Here is a 17985-nt window from a genome sequence, read left to right on the forward strand (position 1 = left end):
GACCTTTTTGAGAACTTTATTTATGGTGCATAAGGGCTCTTTCACACCTGCGTTATTGTCTTCCGGCATAGAGTTCCGTCGTCGGGGCTCTATGCCGGAAGAATCCTGATCAGGATTATCCTAATGCATTCTGAATGGAGAGAAATCCGTTCAGGATGCATCAGGATGTCTTCAGTTCCGGAACGGAACGTTTTTTGGCCGGAGAAAATACCGCAGCATGCTGCGCTTTTTGCTCCGGCCAAAAATCCGGAACACTTGCCGCAAGGCCGGATCCGGAATTAATGCCCATTGAAAGGCATTGATCCGGATCCGGCCTTAAGCTAAACGTCGTTTCGGCGCATTGCCGGAGCCGACATTTAGCTTTTTCAGACTGGTTACCATGGCTGCCGGAACGCTAAAGTCCTGGCAGCCATGGTAAAGTGTAGCGGGGAGCGGGGGAGCAGTGTACTTACCGTCCGTGCGGCTCCCCGGGCGCTTCAGAGTGACGTCAGGGCGCCCCAAGCTCATGGATCACGTGATCGCATGGAACACGTCATCCATGCGCATGGGGCGCTCTGACGTCACTCTGGAGCGCCCCGGGAGCCGCACGGACTGTAAGTATACTGCTCCCCCGCTCCCCACTACTACTATGGCAACCAGGACTTTAATAGCGTCCTGGGTGCCATAGTAACACTGAACGCATTTGGAAGACGGTTCCGTCTTCAAATGCTTTCAGTACACTTGCGTTTTTCCGGATCCGGCGTGTAATTCCGGCAAGTGGAGTACACGCCGGATCCGGACAACGCAAGTGTGAAAGAGGCCTTAGTCTCCATCTAGCACCAAAATGGAATAGTGCTTTGTAGACAACAAGTCTTTGGATTTGGAGGGGTTCCATGTCAACCTCCGCAAAGGTACCTGAGGGCATAACGGGAGAACGGAGCGGCGCCCGGGGATAATAGTAAGTGCAGTGAGATCCCCGGGCGTCGCTCTACATGGCAGCATACTTAGTTCACATAGTTTTTACAAGTGAAAGGTCCTCTTTAAGGTGTTATAGCCTGCATCAAAATGAGTACACCAAAAAGTTAAATTAAATTTCCTTTTTTAATTTAATTAAAACATGATCACATTAAAATCAGAGGAATCCATATGATTATAAGAGAGAAAACAGGTTAAAAACAACCCAACTAGTAGGGGACAAACTAATATGCAGACCAGGGCAAGTTTATATGTGAACATACCAGAAGAAAATATATATATATACTACAGTGGCATCAACTCCAAGTGGAATCTGCCTAGACATCCAGTTACCTAAACTGTACAGTGACTTTCACAATAGGCCGCGCATAAAGCCCGGTATCACAAATCACACAGTAGTGGATGTTAAAAAACATACATCAAACACCCGATGTCTGCATGGAGGTCCCCCACTTACCAAACGCGTTTCGCCAGCGGCTTCGTCAGGGAAAAAGTGAATACAAGGGATGGTAACATCCACCTATATACACCTGTGCCGTACTGATTATTCCAATTGGAGGCCTAATTGCCTCAGCCAGCAATAATGGCGCCGCGTGACCAGTATCGTGCGAGTATCTAAGATGGCTCCACAAATCCCGCGATACCAAAAGAACACATTGGGACATCTAAACATTGCGAGAGATCAAGCGGGCACGTGATCCCAAGTCCTACAAGACAAGAACCGCGATACGGCCGATCACATAACCACAATTGAGGACATGTGATCACTAATCTCGCGAGAGTGAATATGTATACAGTGTATCACATTAGTATACTATAGACAAATAAATAATAAATACCCACAGATGTATACAAGTTTATATATTAAAAAGACAATATCAAATCCAGGTCCCGAAATTCATAAACTATATCGTCATCAAAAATATAACTATATAAATATACGGCATAATGAAATAAGTGCAAAAAAGACATTCTAATAAAGTGCAGACATACTAGAGTGTTCATTGTGCAAATAGTGCAAACATGCAGTGACAAAGTGAAGTCCTTCTAAACCTTTCTAACCACACAATCGTGTTTTAATAGTGTAAAAGGAAGAAGAGCAAGTTGTGCAAGGGAGACCCTGCGCACAGGTGTCCCCACACAACTCCCCACTCCATTAATGAAAACAGGACAATAAAAAATTACACAATTTTAAAATAAAAAACTTTTTTCTTGTGTGTCAAATATAAAAATTAAGACCATTATCCAAATATTTGTCAAAAAACTGTACAATTCATATATAAATAAAAAATTCATATATATATATATATATATATATATATATATATATATAAAAAAATCCATAAGTTGCAAAATCATAAATAAATCAATAATATACATCAGATCCATAGAAATATCCAGGGACAAGTCGATATTATCCATTACAAACGAAAAAGTATCAAATCGGGTATCCATCACTCAGTGTCATCCAGAAAATACAATAAGGTAAGTGGAATCTAAAAAGAATAATAGAGATAAAATATATATATATATATATTATATATATATATATATATATATATATATATATATAAAGACCCTCCAAACATAACATCCGGCATCAAATGGAGCCACCCATATTGTTCGAAAAACAGGAAGAACCAAGGAATAGCAGGGAAAAGATGAATCTCAATTCCACCCATTATTAATTAGTTTCATGGGGGGTTAAACTCAGACAAGGAGGTATTCCCATCAGAGAAATGGGGAAAAATTATTATATTCATTGACACCCGTAGGGGATAGCGTACCAGGTTTCTTTCTGTGCTAACCGTCGTTTCCAGTCGCCTCCTCGAATGGTCTGATAGACCCGATCAATACCCCTCACCCTAAGGAGATCACCATTACTATCATGTTTAAGTCTAAAATGTTTCGGTAGAGACTTGAGACTCTAAATGAATTCGCTATCTGCGGCTGCAAAAATATCCCGTACGTGTTCAGGTACCCGTTTTTTTAAATTCTCGGGTAGTCATCCCAACATATACGTTCCCACATGGACAAGTGGCATGATAAATGACTCCAATTGTCGAGCAGTCAATCTTATGGGTGATCTTATATATATCCTTGCCACTTGCATCCTGGAACGTATCACATTTTTCAATGTCTGGACATGCTACACATTTTCCACAGGGGGAACACCCCCATTTTGGGCCTTTAGAGCCAAAGACTCTACCAGGTCTCTCACCTTGGTGATGTCTTCTGAAAATTTGAGGGACATTCTTGTTTGATCTACGATAGGTCAGTGCTGGTTTCTCAGGTATATATTCACAAAGATGCACATCAGTTCTCAGGATTGGCCAAAATTTTGTCAACGCTCGTCGGACTAGGTCACACCTGGAATTAAAATTGGTGATGAACCGAATAGAATTCAGTTTCACTTTTCCTCTTACTATGTAGCAACACCTCACGATTGCCGTTTACTGCCCTCCTTAAGGCCTTCTTAAAAGATCTATTACTGTAACCTCGTTCCTGAAACCTACCAGTAAGTTCACGTACCCGTTGTTTAAACATTGTCTCATCTAAACGAATCCGTTTTAGCCGTAAGAACTGTCCTACAGGAATGTTGTTAATTAAAAGGTTAGGGTGGGCCGAGGATGCATGTTACACTGTGTTGGTCGCTGTGGGTTTCCTATATAGATCAGTTTGAATATATCCCATAGGGTCCACCAACGATTCCACATCTAGAAAATCCACCTTCTGTTTGCTTTATTTGTATGTCAACTTAATGTTATAAACATTCCTGTTCAATGTAGCCATAAATTCCTCCAGCTCCTGGGTGGATCCCTGCCAGATAATCAAAATATTGTCAATGTATCGGGTCTAAAATTGGACCATATCAATTGATCGTACCGGATTGGACATAAAAATTTTGCGTTCCAATTGGCCCAAAAATTAATTAGTATAAGAAGGCGCAAAGGCCGCCCCCATGGCCGTACCTTGTAATTGAAGGTAAAAACTCTCCTTAAACACAAACATATTTATGTGTTAAGGCAAACTCCAGTGCTCGACAAATAAACTCACCGAGTTTTGAATCCAGACTGCTCATCTGCACTGTACGAGCAACTGCTGTGATACCATCTGAATGTCTGATGGAGGTCTACAAGGATTCGCCGTAACAAGAAGTATGTCTGATTGGATATGAATACCGTTGATTTTCATTAAAAGATCAGATCTTTAGTATAAGATGGCAATAATTCCACAAACGATTTCAGATAGAAATCAATCAATTGACAAAGTGGATGTATAAAGCTGTTAATCCCTGACACAATTGGCCTACCTGGTGTTGTGTGTAAATCTTTGTGTAATTTCGGGAGTAGGTATAATGTTGGTATTGTAGGTTCCTCCACCTTCAGCTTTGTAATTTGTTTGATGTCTAAAACCACTTCATCCTGGGCCTGTAAGAGGATACCCTCCAATTCTGTTTGATATTTCGAGAGGGGATAGAATGCAAGTTTCCTATAGCATGTTCCATCCTTTCTCCTACATTTTAGTAGGCCATAATACCACATTTCCTCCTTTATCTGAGGGTTTAAAAACCACCCCTTTCATCTGCCGTAGTTGACTAATGGCCTCTCTCTGCTCCCTATCAAGAATATCAAAATCTTGATTCATCTGCAAACCTCAAGGTAGTTAATCTATCTGATTAACCCCTTGCATTGGCACAAATAGAGGTTTTAAGCCTTGGTTTCAGCTTTTGTCCTGCCACTAAACCGGATCATTTTCTTCTAGTAAAAGATTTACAACTATTTACGCGGAAACTGGATTTTAAGAAGATCTTTGCCAGGAAACAAGATGAAAATGATCAGTTGGAATCTATTCAGGAACGGGAATCTCTGCGGGTTTTGAGGGAGCTTTTGGAGGAACAAGAGGAACATAAAAAGGGGTGAGTACCCTTCTAATCTTTTACCCAAATCCACCAGATTCCCTCAGATTACACTCTTTCCAGAAATAGACTTATTTGTTAAACTAGTGGCTGAGGAATTCAAAAAAATACCTGAAAATATTTATTTTGATATTTTTGATAGGGAGCCGAGAGAGGCTATTAGTCAACTACGGCAGATGAAAGGGGTGGTTTTCAAACCCTCAGATAAAAGGAGGAAATGTGGTATTATGGCCTACTAAAATGTATGAGAAAGAGGCCTTTCAGCAGTTAAGAGATGGAACATGCTATAGGAAACGTACATTCAATCCCTGCTCGAAATATCAAACAGAATTGGAGGGTTTCCTCTTACAGGCCCAGGATGAAGCAGTTTTGAACATCCAACAAATTACAGGGCTGAAGGTGGAGGAACCTACAATACCAACATTATACCTACTCCCGAAATTACACCACCAGGTAGGCCAATTGTGGCAGGGATTAACAGCTTTATACATCCACTTTGTCAATTGATTGATTTCTATCTGAAACCGTTTGTGGAATTATTACCATCTTATACTAAAGATAGCTCTGATCTTTTAAGGAAAATCGATGGTATTCATATCCAATCAGACATACTTCTTGTTACTTGCGATGTCGAATCCTTGTAGACCTCCATCAGACATTCAGATGGGATCACAGCAGTTGCTCGTACTGTGCAGATGAGCAGTCTGGATTAAAAACTTGGTGAGTTTATTTGTCGAGCACTGGAGTTTGCCTTAACAAATATTTTTTTTGTGTTTAAGGAGAGTTTTTACCTTTAGTTACAAGGTACGGCCATGGGGGCGGCCTTTGAGCCGTCATATGTAAAAAAAAAATTGGGGGCAAATTGGAACGCGAGATATTAATGTCCAATCCGGTACGATCAATTGATATGGTCCAATTTTGGACCCGATACATTGACGACATTTTGATTATCTGGCAGGGATCCACCCAGGAGCTGGAGGAATTTATGGCTACATTGAACAGGAATGTTTATAACATTAAGTTGACATACAAATAAAGCAAACAGAAGGTGGATTTTCTAGATGTGGAATCATTGGTGGACCCTATGGGATATATTCAAACTGATCTATATAGGAAACCCACAGCAACCAACACAGTGTAACATGCATCCTCGGCCCACCCTAACATTTTGATTAACAACATCCCTGTAGGACAGTTCTTATGGCTAAAACGGATTTGTTCAGATGAGACAATGTTTAAACAATGGGTACGTGAACTTACTGGTAGGTTTCAGGAACGAGGTTATAGTAATAAATCTATTAAGAAGGCCTTAAAGGGGTTCTGCAGTTTTTTTAAACTGATGATCTATCCTCTGGATAGATCATCAGCATCTGATCGGCGGGGGTCCGACACCCGGGACCCCCGCCGATCAGCTGTTTACCGCAGGCCCAGTGACGTCACAACTAGTATCAATGTCCTGGGTGGGGCTAAGCTCTGTTCACTTAAATGGAGCTTAGCCCCGCCCAGGCCATTGATACTAGTCGTGACGTCACTGGGCCTGCGGTAAACAGCGAGAAGGCCGCAACACTACTGCCAGCGCCGCTGCCTTCTCAAACAGCTGATCGGCCGGGGTCCCGGTTGTCGAACCCCCACCGATCAGATGCTGATGATCTATCCAAAGGATAGATCATCAGCTTAAAAAAACTGCAAAACCCCTTCAAGGAGGGCAGTAAACAGCAATCGTGAGGTGTTGCTACATAGTAAGAGGAAAAGTGAAACTGTGAATTCCATTCGGTTCATCACCAATTTTAATTCCAGGTGTGACCTAGTCAGACAAGCGTTGACAACATTTTGGCCAATCCTGAGAACTGATGTGGATCTTTGTGACTATATACCTGAGAAACCGGCACTGACCTATCGTAGATCTGAAAATTTGAGGGACATTCTTGTTCGAAGTCATCACCAAGGTGAGAGACCTTGTAGAGTCTTTGGCTCTAAAGGCCCAAAATGGGGGTGTTCCCCCTGTAGAAAATGTGTAGCATGTCCAGACATTGAAAAATGTGATACGTTCCAGGATGCAAGTGGCAAGGATATATATAAGATCACCCATAAGATTGACTGCTCGAAAATTGGAGTAATTTATCATGCCACTTGTCCATGTGGGAAGGTATATGTTGGGATGACTACCCAAGAATTAAAAAAATGGGTACGTGAACATGATATTTTTGCAGCCGCAGATAGCGAATTCATCTCGAGTCTCAAGTCTCTACCAAAACATTTTAGATTTAAACATGATAGTAATGGTGATCTCCTTAGGGTGAGGGGTATTGATCGGGTCTATCAGACCATTCGAGGAGGCGACTGGTAACGACAGTGAGCACAGAAAGAAACCTGATACGCTATCCCCCAGGGGTCTTAATGAACATAATAGTTTTGCCCCATTTCTCTGATGGGAATACCTCCTTGTCTGAGTTTAACCCCTCATGAAACTAATTAATAATGGGTGGAATTGAGATTCATCTTTTCCCTGTTTTCGAACAATATAGGTGGCCCAATTTGATGCCGGATGTTATGTTTGGAGGGTCTTTATATCTATTTATTTTTATCTCTATTATTTTTTTTAGATTCCACTTACCTTATTGTATTTTCGGGATGACACTGAGTGATGGATACCAGATTTGATACTTTTTCGATTTTAATAGATAATATCGACTTGTCCCTGGATATTTATATGGATCTGATGTATATTATTGAATTATTTATGATTTTGCAACGTATGGATTTTTTTATATGTATGATTTATTTATTTATATATGAATTGTACCGTTTTTTGACAAATAATTGGATAATGGTCTTAGTTTTGATATTTGACACAAGAAAAAAGTTTTTTATTTTAATTTGGGTAATTTTGTATTGTCCTGTTTTCATTAATGGAGTGGGGAGTTGTGTGGGGACTAGGGTTGGGCGATATCAAAAATATTCAGACGATAACGATATTAAGAAATTTATCGCGATAATGATATATATCGCGATAAATACCCGTTTAAAAGAAAAAAACACAAGGAGACGTTATACTGTATGGGGGTGGCCACAAGGGGACGTTATACTGTATGGGGCAGCCACAAGGAGACGTTATACTGTATGGGGGGCTACAATGGGGCATTATACTGTATGGGGGGCCACAAGGAGATGCTATACTGTATGGGGCAGCCAGCAGGAGACATTATACTGTATGGGTGGCCACAAGGAGACATTGGCTTGGGGCAGCAACCAGGCAGCCACAACTTGGAGACATTAATTGTCACACTGTATGGCAGTGTTCGCCGGGGCAGCAGCCACAAGGAGACATTACAGTATGGGGGCAGCAGCCACAAGGTGCTGCCCACCCCATGTCTTATGGCTACCTGTGTGACCTGCCTGCCACCACCATACAGTAATTCCTTCTGTTGGTCATGGGGGAGGGAGGGACTTGTGATGGCTCATTCCCTGCCTGCTGGCTGCTATTTCAATGTGCAGTGCGGAGCATGCAGGTAGTTGCATGGCAGGCAGGCATGAAGGACTGACGACTGAGTAGGCCAAGGTCGGACAGAAGACATATAATTGGGTCAGAGACATTACACCTTTAATAGCTGCCCGTCCGGCAGCTGTGATAAAGTTCAACTTCTGACTGACTTTCCCGCCACTCGCTCGATGCTACTGCGCTGCTCGGCCTGGGCGTCATCTGATTCTGACGCTAGACGTCGGTGGGCGGAGACCGCACCATGGGAGCAAGCGAGGAGGAGCCTGGTCGGCCGCTGCGGGAGGCAATTGGTGTGTAATGATGCAGGGGCGGGCGGCCGCGGACGCAGTTTTTGAAGCGGTCAGCGCACATGACCGCTTCGTGTGACGTCACAAAATACCGCGGTAATTAGGAAACAGCGATATCGCCATATCGCCGTTTTTTAATACCGCAGTATATCGTGAACACCGGTATATCGCCCAACCCTATGAATTTCGGGACATGGATTTGATACACTGTATACATATCTGAGGTTGAGCCGCTCGTGTCCTCACAGTTATGATGTATGTGCCCGTGCGGCTATTTGGTTTTCGAATTGGAGATTTTCCTATTTGTTTGTTTGTATCCTTTATGTTTTGTTTTTATTTATATTTCTTTGTAGGCTCTGGATTTCCCGCGAGAATTTAGATATGGTCACATGACCTTATGGTCACGTGATTTTCGGCATTGCTCTTCACTCTCACGAGATTAGTGATCACATGTCCGCAATTGTGGTTATTTGATCGGCCGTAACGCGGTTCTTGTCTTGTAGGATTTGGGATCACGTTCCCAAATCCTACAAGGCATCACGATGTGTTCTTTTGGTATCGCGGGATTTGCGGAGCCATCTTGGATACTCGCGCGATACTGATCACGCGGCGCCATTATTGCTGGCTGAAGCGATTAGGCCTCTGACTGAAATAATCAGTACGGCACAGGTATATATATAGGGGGATGTTACTATTCCTTGTATTTACTTTTTCCCTGACGAAACGCGTTGGGTAAGTGGGGGACCTCCATGCAGACATCGGGTGTTTGATGTATGTTTTTTAACATCCGCTACTGTGTGGTTTGTGATACCGGGCTTTATGCGCGGCCTATTGTGAAAGTCACTGTACAGTTTAGGTACCTGGATGTCTAGGCAGATTCCACTTGGATTTGATGCCACTGTAGTGTATACAGTATATATTTTGTGGTCTGCCTATGAGTTAAACACTTTTTCGGCCAACGGTTAATTATCTCAACTCCACCAAAAAGCTCTACTGTTGATAGATGGTAGGATGGTCAGAGGCGATGGATTGAAAACTGTAGATGTGTGAAAGGACATTAAAACTATGTATTAGATATAGGAACACTGGGGATTGGTTGGGAAATGGGAGTACAATGGGCAGTTCAATGAAGATGTGTCCATCCAACAGCTACCATGCTGAACTTCAAGGTTGAGAGCCATGTTCAATACCCTGCTGTTGTCTCATCCTATTAGGCCGTATGGACATCATATAGAAAGCCCTCTCAAGGAGGCATGGAGCTCTGCTCTTGTCCCAACAGACTCAAGCCATCATCTGAATGGCCGCCATGTAATATTACAGGGGAAATGTCTGGCTAGCCGGAGCTTCCTCCAGAAAATATCAGCAGTTTACTGGAAAAGCCGAAAGCAGGAGGCAGAGGGTTTATGTGATTGCCCTCATGGGCACATGTTGAAACGGGTTCTCTCCGGTTAGACAACCCCTTTAAGCCAAATTAACTTCAGTATACAGTACTGTATGGATATACATAAAGCTTGCAGCAGAGCAGGACCATTCAGGTCTCCACTTACATCTCCTCATTTGAATTTAGGGATAATTGACTCCAGGTGCAACCAAAAACTTCCTTCGGAGCAAGATTTCAGGAGGCCAGTGGGAAATTGCCTATTACCTTGTTTAAATTGCACATTTTTTATAGTTATTAGCAAATACGGTAAACCTCGGCAGTGCAGTAATCTATCTGGACCAATGAGGCACCAGACGTTATTACATAGCTGTGGTACCAGATACTGAATCTGTGCTAAATATGCCCCCAGGGGGGACCCGAGACAGGTTCAATTTAGTTTAATTTGGTTTCCTCCCCCCCCCAAAAAAAAATCAACTGTAGTTTTAATGACAGGCATAAGCAAAGAGGGGGGTTAAAGGGGCAGCTCTTGGTTCTGGAGGACCACAGGGAGCCGGCAGAGACTGGTGGACACAAGGGGACCTCCGTAATGCTATATCTAGGAACCGAGCTGCAGGGAAAATGAGAACATATACAAATCCCATGTCTAGAGGGGGACGTACAATAAAAAGTGGATAATTATAGAAGAGCCGTGTCCTCAATGCCAGTGTCCAATGTTAATCAGAACTGGTGTATACATTCAGTTAAACCAAGGGCCCACATAAGCAAGTCAAGAAAAGGGCTGCAGTCCTCACCATGCATGCCCAGTTTCTTCTACCTTCTCTGCTATAGGACTTTCGGAAATAGCCAAGGAAATAAGAGCGGGTCCCGGAGCGGGCCCCTGTCAATATGCCATCAGTTCCCGAGATAGAAATACCCCTTTATATTACATATCCGACTGTGCCCTTAATTCAGTGTAAAACCTGAAGAAGCATCAGAGAGAAAAGAGGAAAGGGAACGACGGCAGGGACAAAGCTTTGGCGACTGTGACCAATTCTTAACCCAACAGCATCTTAGACTTAGGCGGAGCAAATACTGACCTTATTATACAGAAAAAGGCAATATACAGGCTTCCGTTTGCAGTTAAGAAGGAAGTCGACCTCAGGAGTTCGGGCAGTAGTCTGTGCAGGTAATAATCTAATTTTCTCCTTCGGAGGATTGCAGCTACCTTAATAAAAAAATAAAAAAAAGCAAGGAAAATTAGTAAAGCCTAAAATTTCTCGAGAAAAATCAAGAAATCACATCCAGTCACTGAGAGGTCGCGCTCTGACAAGTTGTTTCTGCTGCTTCTTACTGAAGATAGAAAATTAAGAAAACTGTGAAAACGGATAGGTCGCTATTAGGGATCTAGGATTAAAGGGCATCTGTCAGCAGTTTTGTACCTATGACACTGGCTGACCTGTTACATGTGCACTTGGCAGCTGAAGACATCTGTGTTGGTCCCACTTTCATATGTGACCCGCATTAATTAGAAAAATGAAGAAGTGTTAATATATGCAAATGAGCCTCTAGGAGCAATGAGGGCGTTGCCGTTACACCCAGAGGCTCTGCTCTCTCTGCATCTTCTGCGCCCTCTGCACTTTGATAGGCAGGAGCAGGAGATTGCGATCACAACTTGGTCCGGTCAATCAAAATAGAGAGGGTGCAGCAGTTGCAGAGAGAGCAGAGCCTCTAGGTGTAATGGCAACGCCCCCGTTGCTCCTAGAGGCTCATTTGCTATAATAAAACATAATTTTTCTCAGCAATGCGGACACATAGGAACATGGGACCAACACAGATGCTTTCAGCTGTCAAGTGCACATACAACATGTCAGCTAGTTCTGAAATTCGGTGGCTGTCCTGCAGTCCTGGGACTGCCGAGGTATGTCCTGCTCTCTGCTGTCCACTCCCGTACCATTCAGCTCAGCTGGTGGCGCTCCCAAGCAGGCACAATGTAGCCCGACATCCCACTGCTGGGCTGTGTAGGAAGAGCCTGTGCTTCTCCTACACAGCCCAGCAAGCATGATGTGTGTGACCGCATCATGTTGCTGCTGGAGAGCGCTGTATGAGCTCTGATCATCGGGAAACCAGGTGAGTATTTCATATTTATATATATTTTTCTCCTTTATTAAAAAGGGGGAGGGGCACTAATGAAAAGGGAACAGTATGGCCGCATAACTACTGTGCAGGGGACACATGTGGGCATAACTACTGTGCAGGGGACATACAGTAAGTGGGAATGACTACTGTGAGAGAAACAAAGTGGGCATAACCAATGTGACGGACCACAATATGTGGATAATATTGTGACGGGGTACAGTGCAGACATAATACTGTGACAGGGCACAAAGGGGTAATTACTTTGTGAGGGCTTTAAGGGGACTGGGCAGGATTGTATATATAAAATATGCATTGGGTGGAGTTAGACGTGTAGCCTAGTATGAAAAATTTAGCTGCAGTGCAATAAGTGTGCCGCCAAAGAGGGACACTTTGTCATTTTCAAAAGTTAGGAGACATGGCACAGGGATAAGATAGTAAGCAAAGTGATGTCACAGAAGAAACATAAACAGTGATGTCACAGTACAGGGATAATAAACACAGTGATGTCACAGTACAGGGATAATAAAACACAGTGATGTCACAGTACAGGGATAATAAACACAGTGATGTCACAGTACAGGTATAATAAACACAGTGATGTCACAGTGCAGGGATAATACACACAGTGATGTCACAGTACAGGGATAATAAACACAGTGATGTCACAGTGCAGGGATAATACACACAGTGATGTCACAGTACAGGGATAATAAACACAGTGATGTCACAGTACAGGGATAATAAACACAGTGATGTCACAGTGCAGGGATAATACACACAGTGATGTCACAGTACAGGGATAATAAACACAGTGATGTCACAGTACAGGGATAATAAACACAGTGATGTCACAGTACAGGGATAATAAACACAGTGATGTCACAGTACAGGGATAATACACACAGTGATGTCACAGTACAGGGATAATACACACAGTGATGTCACAGTACAGGGATAATAAACACAGTGATGTCACAGTACAGGGATAATAAACACAGTGATGTCACAGTACAGGGATAATAAACACAGTGATGTCACAGTACAGAGATAATAAACACAGTGATGTCACAGTACAGAGATAATAAACACAGTGATGTCACAGTACAGAGATAATATACACAGTGATGTCACAGTACAGGGATAATAAACACAGTGATGTCACAGTAGCGGGAATAATAAACACAGTGATGTCACAGTACAGGGATAATAAACACAGTGATGTCACAGTACAGGGATAATAAACACAGCGATGTCACAGTACAGGGATAATAAACACAGTGATGTCACAGTACAGGGATAATACACACAGTGATGTCACAGTACAGGGATAATACACACAGTGATGTCACAGTACAGGGATAATAAACACAGTGATGTCACAGTACAGGGATAATAAACACAGTGATGTCACAGTACAGGGATAATAAACACAGTGATGTCACAGTACAGAGATAATAAACACAGTGATGTCACAGTACAGAGATAATAAACACAGTGATGTCACAGTACAGAGATAATATACACAGTGATGTCACAGTACAGGGATAATAAACACAGTGATGTCACAGTAGCGGGAATAATAAACACAGTGATGTCACAGTACAGGGATAATAAACACAGTGATGTCACAGTACAGGGATAATAAACACAGCGATGTCACAGTACAGAGATAATAAACACAGTGATGTCACAGTACAGAGATAATATACACAGTGATGTCACAGTACAGGGATAATAAACACAGTGATGTCACAGTGACAGTACTGGTATAATAAGCACAGTGATGTCACAGTACAGGGATAATAGATACAGTGATGTCACAGTGCATGTATAATACATCACAGTGATAACACACCAAGAAGTCATATCACAACACCGGCATATCACACACAATTGAAGGTCAAAGCACAGTAAACACGAACATAAATAACGCGGTGAGGTAACAGCACACAAATAATGCAAAAGTAACTCCCTTCCATAGTCCATCGGCCTCACTAACTGCAGGTAAGCCTGAGTGAAGATGGACTGCGTGAAGGTATGTTCACACACAACGGTTGATGTGCAGATAAAATCGCATCAGGTCAGAACCACTTTGCTAGTTACCCCCATGTCCGGGACAATCCCTTTGAGTAACCAAATGGGCAATTCTGAATTTAGGCAGAAAATCCTTGAATTAAATAATTCCTCTGTATCCACGTAGTGCCTGAGGCTCCAGAGCGAATCCCTCCATACCTACAATGAAACGAGGCTTGTCCTATAAAATATCCCAGATACCGAAGAATGCGGCTAATACTCATCAACACCACTCAAGGGAGCAAATGTCAAGTTATGCCAGATGTCCAAGCCAACGAAACCACGCTCAAGTATAAAAAATATACGGGCAACTGGTCTGTATTACACAGTATACGATACACATGAGGAGTGCAAACATAAATCTGGCAGTTAGACGGAGGAGCTTACAGTTTTAGACTCACAAATATTTCAAAATTTTGAGCTAAAACGGGAGGGTTAGGGTCAGAAAATTACAGTTTGTGTGGGAGTATTTTTTAAAGGGGTCTCCAGAATTTTTTATATTGATGGTCTACCCTATCATATCGGTGGGGGGGTCCAACACCCTGGCCTGTACCCCTGCAGATGAGCTGATCTCCGGCACCGTGAGTGCGGGAACTGCACAGTGCCATCTGTTGTGTAGTGGACAGAGCTGGTTACTGCAGTATTCACTTCAATAAGAGCAGTGCTGTGTACACTACACAATGGACGGAGCGGTGTTGTTCTTCCAGGGTGCGAGTGTTGGACCTCCGTCATTCCGATAGTTATGGCCTTTCCTGAGGGCAGGCCATCAATATAAAATCTCGGAAAACAGGTAACATCCAGTTTACAGTAATTCTCCAGCTGCAGGGTCCAGATTAAAACTGGCCATACACATTAGGCCTGTCCTGCTGCCCTCCAGCTGTGCCAATCCCATGATATACACCTGCTTGGCTGTTCTCAGAACTCCATAGAAAGGAATGGAGCATGCTGGGAGTCGTGGCTGGAGTGCCGGAGGTTGGCCATCACTGCATTAGGCTCTGTTCAACTTCTGTTTATCTACACATCGGGGAGTATATCAGACTTGTCTATGAGCTCTCAAGAAGCCTCATGCATGGTGCGCCTGTAGGCATCAGCATCAGCATCCCAGCCCATGGGGCTGGGTGCTGCTGCATCTTTCCTTGCTTTTACATTGCAGCCGTGGTAGCAATACAAGATTTTTCTAGATTTTTCTAGAAAAAACAGAACTAATTGAATTGTTGAATCGTTCATAGTTGTCATAAGGTACGGCCAAGCCCCACCCGTGGCAGCCAATGGCCATCTGATTTTATGGCCTGACACTTGTTTCAAATGTCTGTCAGGGTCTCTAGATATTAGACTGTCTGTGGTGGATCTCACTGAAGACGGTGCACCCAAAGGGGTTGTGTCATCAGGACAACCCAGCAAAACCTCCTTCTATGAGCCTATATGGAGAGCTCCTACTAATGCTGGTGGAGTCAACGTGGTCATCATTACATAGTTTCCTGTTCAAGTGAATTGGTGCTATGCAGTATTACATTTCCCACTAGCGGTGACCATACACCTTACTTCGAAAGACAGCTGTTCTTCCCGATTCTATTATACGTGTTCCTAGTAGGGAGAGGGGGACAAGGTGCTGCCAGAACACCTTTAGTGGTGGCTTATCTCCTTGAGAAGAAAGGACTGAACATGAAATTCCACATGCCCGATCCTTTTTGAAGAGACAGGACTTCCCTATACACATATGATGTGCATTGTTCCCACCCAAATAAGTGGGTTTGACAAAGGTTCAGCTGATGGGTATGGGCACCTAGGGAGGTGGCACAGATCTTTCCATGGTGATAGCACCTGGTTAGTAGGAATAGTCGTCAGGGTGACCCTATCTTATAAAAGGGTTGAACAGCCCTAAATCCACCCCAAAGCCTATAGGTCTCCGTGAATGATAGTAGATGGAGATGTCCTCTCAGGAAGGACTTCACGCTCAGCTTTTTGCACAGCTTGGACTGTAGGCAAATATTTCTTAGGCCTCATGCACACGACAGTATTTTTTCACGGTCCGCAAAACGGGGTTCCATTGTTCCGTGATCCGTTTGTCTTCCTTGATTTTTGGAGGATCACCAGACATGAAGGAAAGTGAAACAAAATCTAAGTCAAGTTTGCCATGCAAATGATAGGAAAAAAACGGACGCGGATGCGCGGACGCGGATGACAATCTTGTGTGCCTCCGTGTTTTTTCACGGACCCATTGACTTGAATGGGTCCGCGAACCGTTGTCCGTGAAAAAAATAGGATAGGTCTTATTTTTTTGACGGACTGGAAACACCGATCAGGGACGCGGATGACAAACGGTGCATTACCCGAGTTTTCAACGGGCCCATTGAAAGTCAATGGGTCCGCAGAAAATCACGGAAAACGGAACAACGGACACGGAACACAACAACGGTCGTGTGCATGAGGCCTTAGACTGATTTCATAAGCTCAAACATCTCCAACCTTCAAGTTCACATGTCACATCACGCGGCATCCTTAAGTCTTAAAAGGGATGGTGAGCTTTAGAAAACTTCTTTCCACATGTTTGCATTGAGGACGTGGTCTCCCATAGCAAAGACGAAAATGAAGGTGCTTTCAGGCGCTGACTGACACCCCCACATTGACAGGAGGACTTAGTGTGCATGGGGAGCCTGTCTCCAGCGGCCCCATGGTTGGTCCTCTGAAGCAAGACCTGCGCTACACCTCAAACTTTTCAAAGTCTTAAAGAGCACAGGTCAACAGGACCAACCTATTAAACAAAGACACACTGCCTGGTAGAAATGATCCTGGTGATTAAAATGGTGCCGGTCAACAAAATAGGACCAGTCGTGCAACAGTTAATAGGGTGTAATACTGTGCAACATACGGCATTATACATGCCCAGACTGGTTGGCATGCACGTTTTATGTTCTGGTTTATACCAGGCTACAAACATCAAGAAGATGAAGAGATATTAAGAGATGAGCAATCACAGATTAACCTCAAGAGAACGTTAATTTCCCGTACCAGGTGCGAGGTACCGCTAACTCCCTGCACTCCTGGTATATTACCGCCAAGCTGTAATTGTGAAAAGACAACAGGGCTGCCATAAGATTATTAACATGGTCCTCTACTCTTCTTACAATAATGGTGCCCTGTAAAAGGTGTCCTACTAGGAGGTATAACAGTAGCTTCCCCTTGACCATGTGATGTCACCACATAGTGACACACATTCTTTTTTTTTCCAATCAGGTTTTATTTTATAATTGTAGATTTTTTCATATTATATTCTATGCAAGATTACGTAGCTGCCATCTTACCTGAGCCGTTTAGAGATGTGCTTTACAGCATAGGCCTTAGAAACGATGGACTGGAAGGGGCCACATAGACTTCTATGGGTGTCATGGGCATGCTCTATGACCTGTGCAGAGGTCATTGTGCAGGGAGGGGGAGGAGATGAGCTGTGACCATCATTTATTGCAGGGTGGATAAAAATCAATGATTTTAAAATTAAAATAAAAAAAAAATTTTTTTTATTTAAATCTGATTTTTTTTTAGATAAAACGCTTTTTGAGGAAAATATATTACCATCCAAAGGTTATTCCATCATGAAATAAAGATTAGTTTTTTAATTATGTAGAATAAGACTGTATATGTTAAATTTTTGGGGTAAATAAATTCCATTACGGCCTCATGCACACGACCGTTGTTGTGTTCCGTGTCCGTTGTTCCGTTTTCCGTGATTTTCTGCGGACCCATTGACTATCAATGGGTC

The 17985-nt window shown here is 43.1% G+C and overlaps 1 protein-coding gene across 1 annotated transcript in view; it reads right to left on the reverse strand.

Annotated features, from left to right (window-relative positions):
- Positions 1-17985, reverse strand: part of TMEM135 (transmembrane protein 135) — a 355301-nt gene that overhangs the window by 293523 nt on the left and 43793 nt on the right. Inside the window, exon 2 of the mRNA XM_040426365.1 lies at positions 11117-11244. Coding sequence (XP_040282299.1) covers positions 11117-11244 — 128 coding nt within the window. The remainder of the gene's footprint in view (positions 1-11116; positions 11245-17985) is intronic.

The sequence above is a fragment of the Bufo bufo genome, chromosome 3 (genome assembly GCF_905171765.1).
Source record: "Bufo bufo chromosome 3, aBufBuf1.1, whole genome shotgun sequence".
Lineage (NCBI taxonomy): Eukaryota > Metazoa > Chordata > Amphibia > Anura > Bufonidae > Bufo > Bufo bufo.